The following is a 14,362-nucleotide window of genomic DNA, read 5'->3' as shown; positions in this document are numbered from 1 at the left end:
TCCGCATATTACAACAAATATAAAATTATTTATTACCTGATTGATTAAAAGGTGCATAATAGAAAGTGGTAAATGGCAAGTTTGTACAGTAATGCGAGGAATTATTGACAGCCGGAATAATAATTATTCTACGCCGCCAACTATATATATACATAAATTATTGTAATACACACTGCTCGTCGGACGTTCGTTGCAAAGAGTCTATATCCTTGGTAGCCAAAAGTACTTTGGTGCTCTCAGCCTCCTTCATCCATATTTGTATCTTTAAAAACATAAAAATTTACACCCAATTATAACGGTATATAGGCTATTATGTAAAGGTGTATTGATTCGAAAGGTTCGCCAAAATATATGAAAATAAATTTTTTAATATTATCGCTTGAATGCTCGTGCAAAAATTACAGTAATTAATATCGCACGTGTTAAATTTCCAAATAACGAAATAATGTAGCAGCAAATTAACCCTCCGAATAAATACAATATTTAGCCATCGGCTCACAAGTAATTGCCTCTCAAGCAATCACGCTTCGTGTAACATGCACCAGTGCCAAAACTTGCACGATTTTCTGAGAAAAGTTGCTTCTTGGTCTTATTTTCCAAACTCACGTTTTTACAAGTTTATCACATCTCAATTACACGCTTGAAAAAAAATTTATCTTTGCACGTTCCCGTACAATACCATTCTTATTACACTGCCCAAATTATTTGACTTGTAAAGAAATGTAGGGCACCCTTGAAGGGACAGTGGCGTAAAATCATTTCATCCACACAGTTCAATGTTTCTTCGCAAGTAAATCGATCCGCGAGTCTCGTACAACTGCTCGATTAAGACAAAATGAAGAAAATAAAAAAGCTACGAATTATTTATTAGCGCATCGATCGAATCGTCAAAGTCTTGGCATGAGTTATATATATTTTTCACGTCACTTTTTTTACTAATTTATTTTATCTTTTTCATGGCATTATTGTCGCGTTAAAATTCGCAGAAAAAAAAAATACGCCCAAAGACTTTGAAAATGAATCCGGACACTTTAGTAAGATGTAATATCCTGACTCATCCAATCACCTGCTTATGCAGCAAATCTCTTCTTCTGCCTATCGGCTCCTTCCCCAACAGCGGCACAAGCACACTTAGGCAGGACTGAAATTTTTCTAGAGCCAGAGCGTAGTTGCCTTCAGCGAGATACTGTTCAGCAGCTTCTCCTATTTCAAGTGCGTCCAGCATGCCTGAAGTACTTTTGCTGAGAAGTTCTGTGTCAATAAGTGAAATATGTCTCATTTATAAGTTGCAGTTTTGGATCTGATATATTAATGTCATTATTTTTCGTTCGTTATGGCAGATAATAAAAAGCGATTATAATAATAATTATTTAATTCTATAAATTTGAAAGCGACACAAACGTAATTCGTTGTAAGCGAGTGCCGAGCTTTTTTCTAAGGACGGTATTCTCTGCAGAACAGTAGCGGTCTTTTTACTTTCGGACGTCGGGCGTTTCTCGTTACTTCCATCTACAAATGCCACTTTAAGCGTCTCTGCCCTCCTTATGTAATCGTTGACGCGATGGCGCAATGCTTCCTTTCGTTTCAGATCACCCTCATCTAATTAAACGATGTATAATTATCATAAACGTAATTATAATAAAATAATTAGAAACCGATAGAACCAGCAGCAGAACGAGCAAAAGGAGGGCATTATATTAAACGTTTCTCAAATGAGATTAACCTGCGGTATATATCACAAGTTTATTTGATTATTTGAAAATAATTTAATATAATTCCTCTCTTCCCCGCTCATATTGCCGGCTATATGAATCCTTTTAATTGCATTGCATGAGCTCAATCTTTTTCTTTTTTTTTAATAAAACCTTCGTAAGAACTCGAGGAATCTGAATCCAAATGTATCGAACGTTTAAGGATTCACGATCTTACTTGTTAAAATCGGTATAAAATATCTGAGGGCCTCGCAGTAAAGATAGAATGCTTCTTTCGTGTTCTTCTCAGCGTCCATCTCGACGGCTTTGTACACCAACGCGACCGCCTTATCGTAATTTTCTCTCGTCGGCGTGTGCTCCAGGTCCAGAAAGTCGTGCGCAAAAAATTCGTCGTACGTTATGCGATCGGCGGGATTGTGCTTGAGCAGGGCCATAAGCAAGTCCTTGCACGCCGTCGATACGTGTGCCGCCCTTGGCATCTACGGGTGAATAATATTCGCTTAGAAGTGATTGACGATCACGTTCGAGCGCGAATTAATTAACACGCGGCGTTATTTATACATCGCCGAGTTAACGATTTCTGCGCGCCCCTGAATTATTTATCTCGCGACAGTCAAAACAACATTAGCGGAGTCGCGAAGCTCAATAAACGTTTACGAAAAAGAAAAAAGGATTGCGTAAAAGTTTCGCGAGTTTAAGTCCTGGTCGCTTGGACGCGAGTCAAGGATCACCTCGATCGGCCGGCTCTCTTTAATTTTCTCCGCTAGCTCCTGGAAGCTGCTGCTAGAGTAGGGCGCTTTTCCGAAAAGGCACTCGTACATGATCACCCCGACACTCCAGAGATCAACGCGAGCGTCGTACTTGTGCTTCAGCAGCATCTCGGGTGCCATGTAAAGCGGCGAGCCGCGTATCGTGAATCTCTGCTCTGAGTTTGAGAGATATTGTGCGAAACCGAAATCTGAAACGACGGGAGAGTGAATCATTAACTCCGCCGTTCGCGGATGAAAAAAAAAAAAAAAAAAAAAAGAGAGATCACGTTTACCGACCTCCAACTTTGAGCACAAGTTGGGGCCTTCTCATCAACAGCAGATTCTGCGGCTTGAGGTCCATGTGGCAGACGTTGTGGTCGCGCAGATATCTCAGCGCTAACGCCAGCTGCTGTAGAAATCGTCGGCACACGCTTTCGGGCAGTTTGTGCTTTTTTTTTATAAAGCTCGACAGGTCCCCGCCGTCGCAGTACTCCATGACGATGTATATATGCCTGCGCGCATACACTCATACATTTTTTTTCTTTTTTTTTTAAATCTCTGAGAAGAAACGCGAGTAGAAACAGGAAGCGATTTCTTATCGCGCCGTCCGTAATTAATATAATTTGCTTATCTGGGTGCTTTAGTAACGAGATTGTATTATATTATCGTAAAGTCTCAACGAACCCTTCGTCCCAGAAAAAATCTCTCATCTCCACGATGTGCTCGTGCTTGAGGACGTTTAACAGCCTGATCTCCGTCACGAGATTGTCGACCGCCGATTTCGAGAGCGAGCCTTTGTCCACGCACTTGACGGCGACTACCTCTCGGCTCCCGTCCTGAGAACGATCATCACAAAGAACGGTAATGAAAAACTTTGCCATCTAGGTCTTCGATTCGGATCACGCGCCGCATACAACCGAATTTTTATCGGGAATTGCAATCACACCTTCTTCCGATAAAAAGGAATATATTTCACTACGTATTTTCAGGGGCAGGGGGAGGAAGAAGGGAAGTGGAAAGAGAAAGATTTATCGACACGGAAATGGCATCTGCGATTAGATACCATCCACCTTATTTTCAAGTCGGGCTTCACCCTCATTTATCTTAATCTGAGAATAGTGACTTGGGGTGATTTTTGTACCTGGGCGCGAGAAAAAAACAGTTTGCGTTACAATAATTTTTCTTTTTTACCGCTCGAAAATCTTATCTTTTATCTAAAAGTCTTGAGAATCAATCTTCGCATTAATTAATATCTTCGTTTCTCAAAAACAAGTGCTCTGATAATAACTGAATAAGTCTAATATAAAAGATACCCTTAAATACGCATTGTGATCAATAGCATAATGTGTCATTAAAGATAATAACGTTTAATTTAAGTGTAACGACTACTTAAGGTAATTGTTCGCGCGCAAAAATTACATTATTAAAAATTAAAATTGAGGGTTCACGGGAAGGTGAAGCCGACCGTGTGGTTCGCGAACGCTATCGAATTTCCGGCGATAGCCGCGTTTACCCTCCGGCGAGTTGCATAAAAAAAAAAGAAAAAAAAACAAAGGGGAAAAAATATGCGTAGGAGAAAGCATTGTGTGTAATTTAACGCGCGAGCGAGCACCGTAAATTCGTATCTCTCGTGACAAATAAATATATGACCAGCGGTTAATAGACAGGTTCTCGAACGGACCTAACCTGAGTGTTCTTTTAAAAAGAGAAGGAACCTTGAGATTCCGCACGTACCTTTTTCAGCGCCTTGTACACGGTCGCATAGCTCCCGCTGCCGATCTTCTCCAGCATGCAGTAGTCCCTTACGCTGGGCAAGCTCATTTTTTTAGCGTCGGCACGTCAGCTCAACGTGGCATTTGCGGGCCGCGATGCGTCGTAAGGGTGAACCGACAGCACGACCTTCGCGTCGACCGCGCGCGCTGGTTTTCCTTCGTACATAGGCGTAATCGGCGAGAATTATCAACGGCTACTAGACTTATTATCGTTATCGAGAAAGTGGATTACTGGAGTGCTGCAAAACGGGGGAGGGTTAGCGATTTTTTTTGAATCTAGGTTAGGAAAACCCGCGCGGTTCCAGAACGCGGCGAACTTATTAAACGATCTACATCACCGCGGTCGGGACGACTACGGTTTCCGATGCGCGGCAAGAAATCGTTGCGCGAGCGCCAAAGTTGCATGCCATCTCGGTGTAAACAATACGGCGCGACGGTGGATACGCACTGAATGTACGCGCGAGGCGGTCCGCCCACGCGCGCGCGCGCCCGTCAGCTGTGCGACGAGGCGCAGCTCATTTTCGCTGCGCCGGGACGAAGCCACCTTCGAGTGGTACGGGTCGGTTATAGTCACGGAGTCGTCGCGAGTCTTCCGAGACTCCGAGTTGCAGTGGTCAGCCCAGTTTCTTTCGTTTCGTCCGCGTCGTATATCTCAGGATCGTCCCGTAAAATTCCCGGGGCAGTTTTCCCGTCGACCGTGAGCCGTCGCGTCGACAACGAGGAGCGCGGGGGCATGCTGGTCGTCCAATCGCCCAGGGAGACCAGAAGTCGCGCGTTGTCGCGGACGTCGCAGCAGCTGTCACTTTTTCTCATCGCCCGCCCGTTTCCCTCCGCGGTTCTCACTTGCGGCGCTGCGCTCTCTCCGTGATCACCGTGCCGCGGATCTCCTTTGTGCGTCGTCGCTCGCAGCAACGCGGCTAGCCGTCGCGATGGGCGAGGATCAGCAGCCGCTGCACGCGACGCGACCTCGTTAGCGACCATCCCGAGGTGACTTCTGTGCTGTGCGTGGTGGTGCGACTTGCGAATGCGACCAGCTTTCTCTACGAGAGGGCCTCTCTCTGTCCGACGGCGCGGCTCTACGAAACCACCCACGGAGAGAGGTTTCCCGACGAAAACGCACGCAAGCGTGACGCAGTCTCGACGCGGTCAGCGTCACGTCAGTCGTACGTGTATATCAGTTTGTTTATCCGCGGCGGAGACATTTTTATTCGCGGTAAACAATGGCGTAAAATTTTATTAACTCCGCGACAGGTCGTCCAAGTTCTAGTGTCTCTCTTTTTCTTTCTCTCCTCTCGTGCGCGCAATCGATTGCCCTTGAACCAATGTGCTTATTATAACGCGCGCGTGTGCTAATTAGCAGACTGGTTGCGACACGAGACGCGCGCACGCACGCACGTACGGCCTTCGCGCGTGTATTTATATCGCGTGCAGAGTCGAAGTCGACTCCTCAACGTCCGCTTTTAGGCGTGCGACTTTTGTTCACCCGTGGCCCGCGATGAATCTCGTGGTCGAGGCGTCATTCTAAGTTCGCGTCCCCGTGTCGCAATCGGCCGAGCGAACGTCCTCGCTTCGCCGTGGGTTTAGCCGCGCGCGCGTCTGCCACCCGGAGTTCATATCTGATATGTTTTGGTAGCTGAGTCCGCTCCCTTTTCGATTTCCCGTCGCGAAAACAGACCGTCGAAATCGGACGCGAGGCGTCCCGACGCGTCGACGAGATCGCGCACGCGTGATTCCCCGCTGGAGGACGGTCGCTTTATTAAGATCCGAACGCTTTATTCGGACATTGCGAGAACGGTGACGTCACGCAAGTTGTTTTCTCGTGGCAGGTGCGCGTTTCCCTCCTCGGAATCTTTGCAGCCGTGTCCCCGAGCTCCCCTGCTCCCTCGCGCGCGAGATCGATCTCGGTGCGAATCTCCACGTCTCCAGTGACCGCTTCCGACAGCGCGGATTGACTTCAATCTTGGTCCAACCTGCCCCCCCTCCTCCCCCGTTTCCTTGTAGATCTGAGAAAAGGATGGAGAGCAGGACCGAGATTAAAGTCAATCTGCATTGATGAAAGCGGGCATTGATCCTGTGCGACGCGGCTATTGCGATATCAATACGTGGCTTTGTTAACGCGCGAGAGTAAAGTTTCATTCGTCAGATAGCAAAGTTTTCGGACACTGTGAGCTTGAAAAATTTGGTCGCACGGCAAACGAAGTAATATCTTTAATTGTATTCAGGACGAAGCGTGAGTAGAATTGACAGCCTGAACCAATCTTCTGTGAGCTTCTTTTGTTGGATATCCACGAGTGCGATCTGATTGTGCAAGGAAAGACTCGCTGCTTCTGTGGAGAAGAGAAACGCGTTAGTAAAAAAGTTCGAAAGCTTTCCCGATTGAACGTACACAATGGATTCGGAGGAGGAAACGCTTTATGACGACGTCGACTCCGGTAACGAGTCAAGCGGCGACGATGTTGATTTTGCTATGGAAATCGAGTCTGGTAATCCTCGAGAACGGGCTACCGACGTTGATGAATATCCTTTCGAGGTGCTCTCCACAGAAGAGATTGTGCAGCACATGGTTGACTCCATAAAGGAAGTCAATACTGTTGTCGAAGTAAGCCTCGTAATTTATGAATACTTTTTTACCTAAAATTTAGAGAAACTTGTTACGCGAACATGTGTTAATCTACAGATACCAGCTACCACCACACGTATTTTATTAAATCACTTTAAATGGGATAAAGAGAAGCTGATGGAACGATTTTACGATGGTGATCAAGAAAAGTTATTTGCAGAGGCACGTGTCATTAATCCGTTTAGAAAGGGACCTTTGATAAGCAGAAGTCGATCTTCTCAGAGTTCTCTGATGAATGTACGTACATAATGTATTTTAAGAATAATTACAGTCTTGATATCACAAATATTCTAATTTATTAAAAAACAAAAAGAAGTTTGTAGCATTAATATTTCATTGTCAATGAGTTATGCGATAAAATTTATATTATATGCATTTATAATACAGCCTAAAAGACCAACAAATGGAACAGAGGAATGTGGAATCTGTTTTATGATCTTGCCATCCTCAGTAAGTTTTTTTTTTTAAATAATTAAATGTATAAATAGTAAAAATGGAATATTTATCGTATAATATTATCGTATTATATTATCATTTAATATTTTACGTACCGCTAAAAATATTAGATGATGACTGGTCTGGAATGTGGACATCGTTTCTGTACTGGTTGCTGGGGAGAATATTTGACAACCAAAATCATGGAAGAAGGTGTTGGACAAACAATAGCATGTGCTGCTCATGCTTGTGACATTTTAGTCGATGATGCCAGTGTTATGCGCCTTGTCAAAGATTCCAAAGTTAAATTAAAATATCAACATTTAATTACCAATAGCTTTGTCGAAGTAAATATCAGATGATCATAATTCAATTAATTTAACGTTGCAAGCATTTGTTACCTTTTTTTTTCTTGTAGTGCAATAGGTTATTGAGATGGTGTCCTTCCCCCGATTGCAATAACGCCATTAAAGTGCAGTATGTAGAAGCAAGACCAGTTACTTGTAAATGTGGACATATCTTTTGTTTCCACTGCGGTGAAAATTGGCATGACCCAGTCAAATGTCATTTGCTTCGTAAGTGGATTAAAAAGTGTGACGATGATTCTGAAACATCAAACTGGATTGCTGCTAACACAAAAGAATGCCCGAAATGTAACGTCACGATCGAAAAAGATGGAGGGTGCAATCACATGGTTTGCAAAAATCAGAATTGTAAAACTGAATTTTGTTGGGTATGTCTTGGACCTTGGGAGCCACATGGTTCTAGTTGGTACAATTGTAACCGTTATGATGAAGAGGAAGCTAAAGTCGCCAGGGACGCGCAAGAAAAATCGAGATCAGCTTTACAAAGATATTTATTTTATTGCAATAGATATATGAATCATATGCAATCGCTAAAGTTTGAAAGTAAATTATATGCCAGTGTAAAAGAAAAAATGGAAGAAATGCAACAACATAATATGTCATGGATCGAGGTAGTATTACTGTTATAAAATTAATTTTTAAGTTTATTAAAGAAATAGATTTATATATCGTAATTTTTTTCAATATTTTCAGGTGCAATTTTTAAAAAAAGCAGTTGATATTTTGTGTTCCTGTAGACAGACTCTCATGTATACTTACGTTTTTGCTTATTACGTAAAAAAGAATAATCAGTCTGTGATTTTTGAGGATAACCAAAAGGATTTGGAGAGTGCCACAGAGTGCCTCTCCGAATATCTTGAAAGAGATATCACAAGCGAAAATCTTGCGGACATTAAACAAAAGGTTCAGGATAAATATAGGTAAAAATTATGCACTGGAAAATGAGACCTTATTATTTTTACATATTAAAATAATTCTATTTCTAATCTAATTTGTATTTTTAGATATTGCGATAGTCGAAGAAAAGTGCTTTTAGAACATGTCCATGAAGGGTACGAGAAGGAATGGTGGGATTATAAGGAATAGAGGATTTTTATTAGTTTCGTTTCTCGGGGTGACACAAGTCCTCTTCTTTCCCACCTCTGCCCCAGCTGTGATAAACCAAGAAAGAATTACGATAAAACAAGAGACAAAAATGGAGCATGTCACAAAGTGATAAACGTGTTGTATGCACTTTATACATAATATGCTCTGTGGCAACACATATAATGTCGTTTATGATTAATATGGAACTCAAATTATTAAAATTCAATTCCGATCACGAACAAGATTTGACATAATTTGATTTGCGCTTGCTGTGTATTGTGCGTCATTGTAGATTCTTGACCCCTGATAAAAATGTCCTGTTGTTTTATAATCTTAAGAAAGGTTCTATTCGTTAAGACGCCAAGATGTGTCATTATTCGCAATGTACTTAGCATGTTGCGATGTAAAATGACTTGTCTAAAATTTTGCTATTTTATTTAGCTTCTTTCGACGTTAGTCGAAGTGAAAGCTTTTTTCCTGAGAACTTATTTTCTTCCCCTTAATTTTAAGAATAGCTGTTTAAAATAAGCCAGGTACAATTCAAATAAATCATCCCAACTGTTTTATTCTTTTTTGGACCACAATACGTCCAGGCTATAACTGCCAATGTTTAAGAAATACTAAATTATCTATGTGAGTATCGTCAGTGCTATGTTTTTGTATTTAATAATTGAACTTTTAAACTTTTTGTCTTTATACGGTTTCAGAAAAATTAGACATATATTAAAATACAAAGTTTTTTCCATTATTACAAAAGAATCACTTTTTTTTCTTCTATTTTTTTTTAATTACGTAATATCAGTTACGTGCTCATAATGTTATGCAGATTAAAGGGGGCCAAGTTTGTGATATTCTTCACATGTACCATATTCCATCTCTGCATATAAAAATAGAATACACTATAATTATCATGTGCATAAAAATTTTCATACTATTGCCAATTTTTCCTTTTTGTGAAAAAATATTTTATAATTGTATTAATTATATACTTTTATTTATGCAATATAGCAAAAAATTTATATTTGCAACATGTCTATATCACATATATATCTTTTTAAATACTCTATAGGTGGTAATACCAGTACATAGAAGTAACGATTATGCATAAATTTTATTCAGCTACTTGTTGATTTACTTGAAGATTTTTATTATTTTATGGTTTTTTCATTATTTCTAACTTCTTCTCTTTAATCTAATTGCTATCTATTCGCATAACGCTGACGATACGTTTTATTAGTTAACTAATTAAAGGTTGATTACAGATAAAATAATCACTTATAATTGTCAATAATAAATAAAATGGCAGACGAAATAAGTTTTCCGTTTGTACAGTTAATATAGTATATAAATGTATATCCACATAAAAATGCATAATACATACAATTAAACGTAATAATATTGATAATAGTAAAGTAGAAAATTTTGAAGATTTATTATTAAACCGAAATTGTTGATTCTTGCTATTATGCACATTAGAATCTGAAATAAAAGTTGAGAGAAACGCAGTTGTTTTATGTACAGTCGCAAAATTTGATTAGATGTAAGTAAATTGTTAGATATATACTCGCCAAAATTTCCTTTTTAACTTATGATTTCATAATCTGTATTCACTCTCAATTCATGAATTATAACAACGTGTTTGAACAAGCTCGATTATGTATAAAAGAAATAAAACTCGTAAATGTTCAAAATTTCTTGTATATGATCCGAATTTGAATTTCTAGGCATCATATTCGTGAAAAAAGGTGTGTAACATGTGAAGTTAAAATGTTTAGCAACCCTACTATCAGACATATCCGAAAAAAACATCACAAATAGGCACTTGGTTAGATTTTAGTTAAAACTGATTGCAACTATTGCGTTAAAAATTTTGTTATTTGTTCGTATTTAGTATTAATGAGTATTTCAATGGCAAATATACAATAATAAAATAAACTATTTTACTAGTAAAATGTAATATATATATAGAAAGAACCGTGACTTTACTTTTGTAACTATAAACCAATACATTATCATGCATTATCATCTTTGCGAAGATCCTTAAGTGTAGATTTCTGATCATCGTTCGGTGTTGCCTTTCGTTAACGTATATATAATTACAAATATATAATATATATTGTAAATACTACAATATATATATATATATATATATATATAGATATATACATACATCCATCCACATATATACATACATACAATGTAAATCTTAAGTGATTTAGATCTCAGTAGTTTCATGGAAATATGAAAATATGTATGAAGTTTCGGCGCTGAAAATGACAATTAATTTATATTTCCTTGGCAGAAATGTATTCTCTTCTTTGGTTATGAGAAATAAAGAGAGGCAAGTTATGATCCCAGCACCTTATTATATAATATACTTATCGCATATAAAACGTTTATAGTTTAGATTGTTTTCGCATTCATGCAAAGTTTGATAAGCCCGCAGTTTTAACAACGTAGCCTCTTCAACAGATATGTTAAAGAATTGTCCACATGCAAATGTCTTATTCAAGACATTTATAATTTGTACCGTAGAACTATAAAAAAAAATTAAATTTTTTATTTTTTTATTATTAATATAAATGGAATGTCATATGTTAATATTTCATACTACTTCTTCTTTTATAGAAGAAAAAAAACACTCAATATTAAAAATTTTTTTTTTGCACAAGATTTGATCAATGTTTTAGATAATTTAAATTATATGAATACAATTAGGAGAACTGTGTTCTTTACAGTAGGAACGACGTTATATTATGCGAAGATGGTACTTTTGATTATTTGCAAACGTGCACGTTAAAGCATGTCGTTTACCGTATTTTATAGCGTTTAAGACATCCCTATGTCACGATACGTCGCAATATATTGAAACATGTAGTTTATAATTTATAACATATTACAAAATACTTTAACGATGTTGACTTAATGTCTTCCCATATAACAGAAGTACTTGTACAATGTAAACAAGTTTAGGTTATTTCGTGAGCAGGTTTTATTTATAGTAATATAAATGCTTCATAAAGCTATGTTTAAATTTTCATAACAGTAACTTGTGCTCTACCCTGTAAATTTCCATTAATAACGTATGAAAAATGAATAATTTTGTAGCAAACACAAATAATGCATACTTAAAAATATTTTAATAATATTTAAAATCGATAAATAAGAAACTTTTAAATTTTAAGGAACTGCGAGAACTGATTATCTTTGTAATAGGTATTTTTGAATCTCTCTTGTTTAAACAATGGTTACAGAGGAACGATTATTATTTTATAAAATTATTTATTTTAAATATGATATTATAAAATTTTTGCAAGTGTAATAGAATATATCAACATATAAAAAAGTAGCCATTATTTGAATATACAGGATGGTAGTTCTGTAGTTTTTTTTTTCATCGGTAGTACATATATGCCTTAAAGTTTAAAAATATGTGGTTGCGATCGATTCTGGAATACCAAAGATAGTCGAAAAAATTTATTATTTAATATAGTCTCTACCTAAAATAAATTATAAATAAATAGATTGCATCTACCTAAATTCAATACAATTTCGAGATTCTTGTTCCTTGTTGCATAAAATTTCTAAAAAATTTTTTAATTTTGAGTATTATTACTAGGAATTACTTTAATATAAAACGTGTCTATTGTAGAATTAAATAAGATAGTCGGTTTACTAATTTCACTAGTCTGTTATAAGGTATTGTAATAGGAAACTAGCGTCATTGTCTGTCGCTCATGCTATGTATACTCGCTGGAGTTATATAAAAAGTAGGATAATCCTCTAAGCCGAGTGACATTGATATGAAAATTATGTGTGTCAACGCGTTGATGTTCCTCTGGTTGATTTTGTTGTTGCTTTTCGTATAGACGCAGTAAGCGCTCCGTTTGAATCGAATCGTTCCGATGTCCGTGTGAAATGTTGCAACGTTGTGCGTACGTTTATAAAAATCTGTTCGCATTTCTCTCGACAGCGTTCTCGTAGAACGTAAGTACGCGAAGGCTTCTTGAACAAAACGTACTCAAGTCGCACGGTCCTGTGAGACCCCATCAGGAAGTTACCGACAAAATCGTAGCAATTAAACCAAGAGTCGCTCCTGTCATTAGCAAGCTCCGCCAAACTGCACCGCTGACTTCTTCCGCCACGGGATACTCCACGCATAATTGCTCCTGCAAGAGACGACGTCGTCAGGTTTGTACACATATAAAAGCCTGTAACAATTAATGATTGAGCACTTACCCATCCGCCGTAACCCTTGATAAAGTGAGTTATGTTTTCACCAACGTATCTCGAGACGTATAACGGCAATTTCTTTTTAAGGCTGTGCATTCTTCTGTCCCTGGCCCATAAGGCCAATCTGCCCATAAAAGCGTACAAACAGACGATCCTAGCCCATGTGATAACGCCATGTAAAAACAGCTCGTTAGCGACCCCCATAAACGTTTCATAAGCGGTATCCGGGACGACGTTCAAACGGTTCACCATACTCGTGAACAGAATGCTATGCTTGTTGAGCATTTGATAAACGTTGTGCCTCATGCTGCGAGAAACTGGGTCCTGGGATATAAGATAGATATCTTCCTTCAGCAAGTACCGTATTACGTCATGGGCCAGAATTTCCGCCGTTGATTCTATAGAGTCGTCGTGAATGTTGTAGCGTGGAGGTGGGCCCAGTTGCGGGAAAAGATACTGGAGTCGAATCTAAAAGAACGAGACACCTTGTAAGTCGTTGGACGGATTTTACCTTCGCGTCGGATAAGTCACGGTGCAAAAACACGAACTCAAACGAAGGTCCGGTTTGGAATTTTTTTTTTTCTCTTTCCACATTCGCGATCGATTAGGGTGAGCGATCGCGGACATTGACGGCAAGACCGGCGCGCAGGTTGACCGACATGCCGTTAACCGCCGATATACGATACCTGGCACATCTCGAAGAAAGACATAGCGCGGTTAGCAGCGCCGACCGCATATCGGCAGACACCGTCCTCGTTGCTGGCAACGGCGACGGCGGCTCGCTCGCTCGACGAATTCCTGTTACCGGGGGGATCGCATTCCAGAATGCCGCCCACTCTGGAATGCAGCTCCCCGCGCGCTGACGTATCCTGCCCCTCCTCCCCACCCTCCACCTCGAGGATCTCATTGTTCGTCGTTGTCCCGTCGTCGCCGGCCATCCTCTGTCTTCGCCGTGCCGAACTCTGCGAGAAACCTCTCGAAGATGCACCCACCGCCGAGGTCGTCTCCGTTTTCCAGCGTCCTTTCCTCGAGTCTGCCCGCTTTGGTGATGCCCGCCACTCTTACATCTCACGCTGGTCCCCGGGATCGCCTGGTGCACGAATCGATCGCTCCGAACGCGGTCGGACGAGCGAGAGCGGCGTGATCTGAAAACTTGGGCCACCGACAGATTCAACCGGGCCCAGGCAACCAACCGACCGACGGACCGACCAACCCGACCAGCCTGCCAGTCAGCGACGAAACGCACCACTCTCTACTTTCCCGCGGCCATTTCCGAAGCCGATGCCGAGAAGCCGAAACCGCGCCGCACCGTTTCCTCCGCTCTTGCTCCGCGTCTCGCACCTAACTTCTGCCGTACCGCTCCCTCGGCCTGCCTGGCCTGCCTTCTCGT

The 14,362-nt window shown here is 40.1% G+C and overlaps 3 protein-coding genes across 4 annotated transcripts; 1 reads left to right on the top strand and 2 right to left on the bottom strand.

The window, feature by feature from the left end:
- Nucleotides 1-8: 8 nt before the first annotated feature.
- Nucleotides 9-4,798, bottom strand: Aduk (Another Drosophila Unc-51-like kinase). 2 transcript variants are annotated; one of them, XM_070655039.1, is made up of 8 exons: nt 4,196-4,798; nt 3,146-3,297; nt 2,759-2,973; nt 2,444-2,670; nt 1,930-2,191; nt 1,402-1,599; nt 1,067-1,251; nt 9-262 (listed from the first exon to the last, which is right to left on the bottom strand). In XM_070655039.1, the coding sequence occupies exons 1-8, from the start codon at nt 4,280-4,282 to the stop codon at nt 158-160; spliced, it is 1,431 nt and encodes a 476-aa protein (XP_070511140.1). In that variant the 5' UTR covers nt 4,283-4,798; the 3' UTR covers nt 9-157. The 2 variants fall into 2 exon arrangements, with proteins under 2 accessions (XP_070511140.1, XP_070511150.1); XM_070655049.1 differs by having other exon boundaries at nt 1,477-1,599.
- A 423-nt stretch (nt 4,799-5,221) lies between these two features.
- On the top strand, nt 5,222-11,095 carry Ari-1 (E3 ubiquitin-protein ligase ariadne-1). The gene is made up of 8 exons (XM_070655026.1): nt 5,222-5,396; nt 6,456-6,832; nt 6,911-7,090; nt 7,241-7,303; nt 7,420-7,635; nt 7,707-8,264; nt 8,347-8,573; nt 8,658-11,095. Exons 2-8 carry the CDS (start codon nt 6,623-6,625, stop codon nt 8,737-8,739), a joined length of 1,536 nt encoding a protein of 511 aa, XP_070511127.1. The 5' UTR covers nt 5,222-5,396; nt 6,456-6,622; the 3' UTR covers nt 8,740-11,095.
- Nucleotides 11,086-14,334, bottom strand: LOC139101792 (bcl-2-like protein 1). Its single transcript, XM_070655210.1, has 3 exons — nt 13,659-14,334; nt 12,979-13,440; nt 11,086-12,908 (listed from the first exon to the last, which is right to left on the bottom strand). The coding sequence occupies exons 1-3, from the start codon at nt 13,908-13,910 to the stop codon at nt 12,789-12,791; spliced, it is 834 nt and encodes a 277-aa protein (XP_070511311.1). The 5' UTR covers nt 13,911-14,334; the 3' UTR covers nt 11,086-12,788.
- Between the last annotated feature and the right edge of the window lie 28 nt (nt 14,335-14,362).

Source organism: Cardiocondyla obscurior, linkage group LG01, assembly GCF_019399895.1.
Source record: "Cardiocondyla obscurior isolate alpha-2009 linkage group LG01, Cobs3.1, whole genome shotgun sequence".
In the NCBI taxonomy this organism is placed as follows: domain Eukaryota; kingdom Metazoa; phylum Arthropoda; class Insecta; order Hymenoptera; family Formicidae; genus Cardiocondyla; species Cardiocondyla obscurior.
This window is presented reverse-complemented; position numbering and strand designations above follow the sequence as displayed.

Bases quoted from the DNA above. Each gene is read 5' to 3' on its own strand.
- LOC139101792 (XM_070655210.1), bottom strand. From the start codon at position 13,910: ATGGCCGGCGACGACGGGACAACGACGAACAATGAGATCCTCGAGGTG. The intron at 13,441-13,658 runs GTATCGTATATC...TCGTTCTTTTAG, and splicing joins CTTTCTTCGAGATGTGCCAG to ATTCGACTCCAGTATCTTTT. The intron at 12,909-12,978 runs GTAAGTGCTCAA...CGTCTCTTGCAG, and splicing joins TCAAGGGTTACGGCGGATGG to GAGCAATTATGCGTGGAGTA.
- Ari-1 (XM_070655026.1), top strand. From the start codon at position 6,623: ATGGATTCGGAGGAGGAAACGCTTTATGACGACGTCGACTCCGGTAAC. The intron at 6,833-6,910 runs GTAAGCCTCGTA...GTTAATCTACAG, and splicing joins AAGTCAATACTGTTGTCGAA to ATACCAGCTACCACCACACG. The intron at 7,636-7,706 runs GTAAATATCAGA...TTTTTCTTGTAG, and splicing joins TTACCAATAGCTTTGTCGAA to TGCAATAGGTTATTGAGATG.
- Aduk (XM_070655039.1), bottom strand. From the start codon at position 4,282: ATGAGCTTGCCCAGCGTAAGGGACTACTGCATGCTGGAGAAGATCGGC. The intron at 2,974-3,145 runs GTTCGTTGAGAC...GTATGCGCGCAG, and splicing joins GATTTTTTCTGGGACGAAGG to GCATATATACATCGTCATGG. The intron at 2,671-2,758 runs GTCGGTAAACGT...CCGTCGTTTCAG, and splicing joins ACTTGTGCTCAAAGTTGGAG to ATTTCGGTTTCGCACAATAT.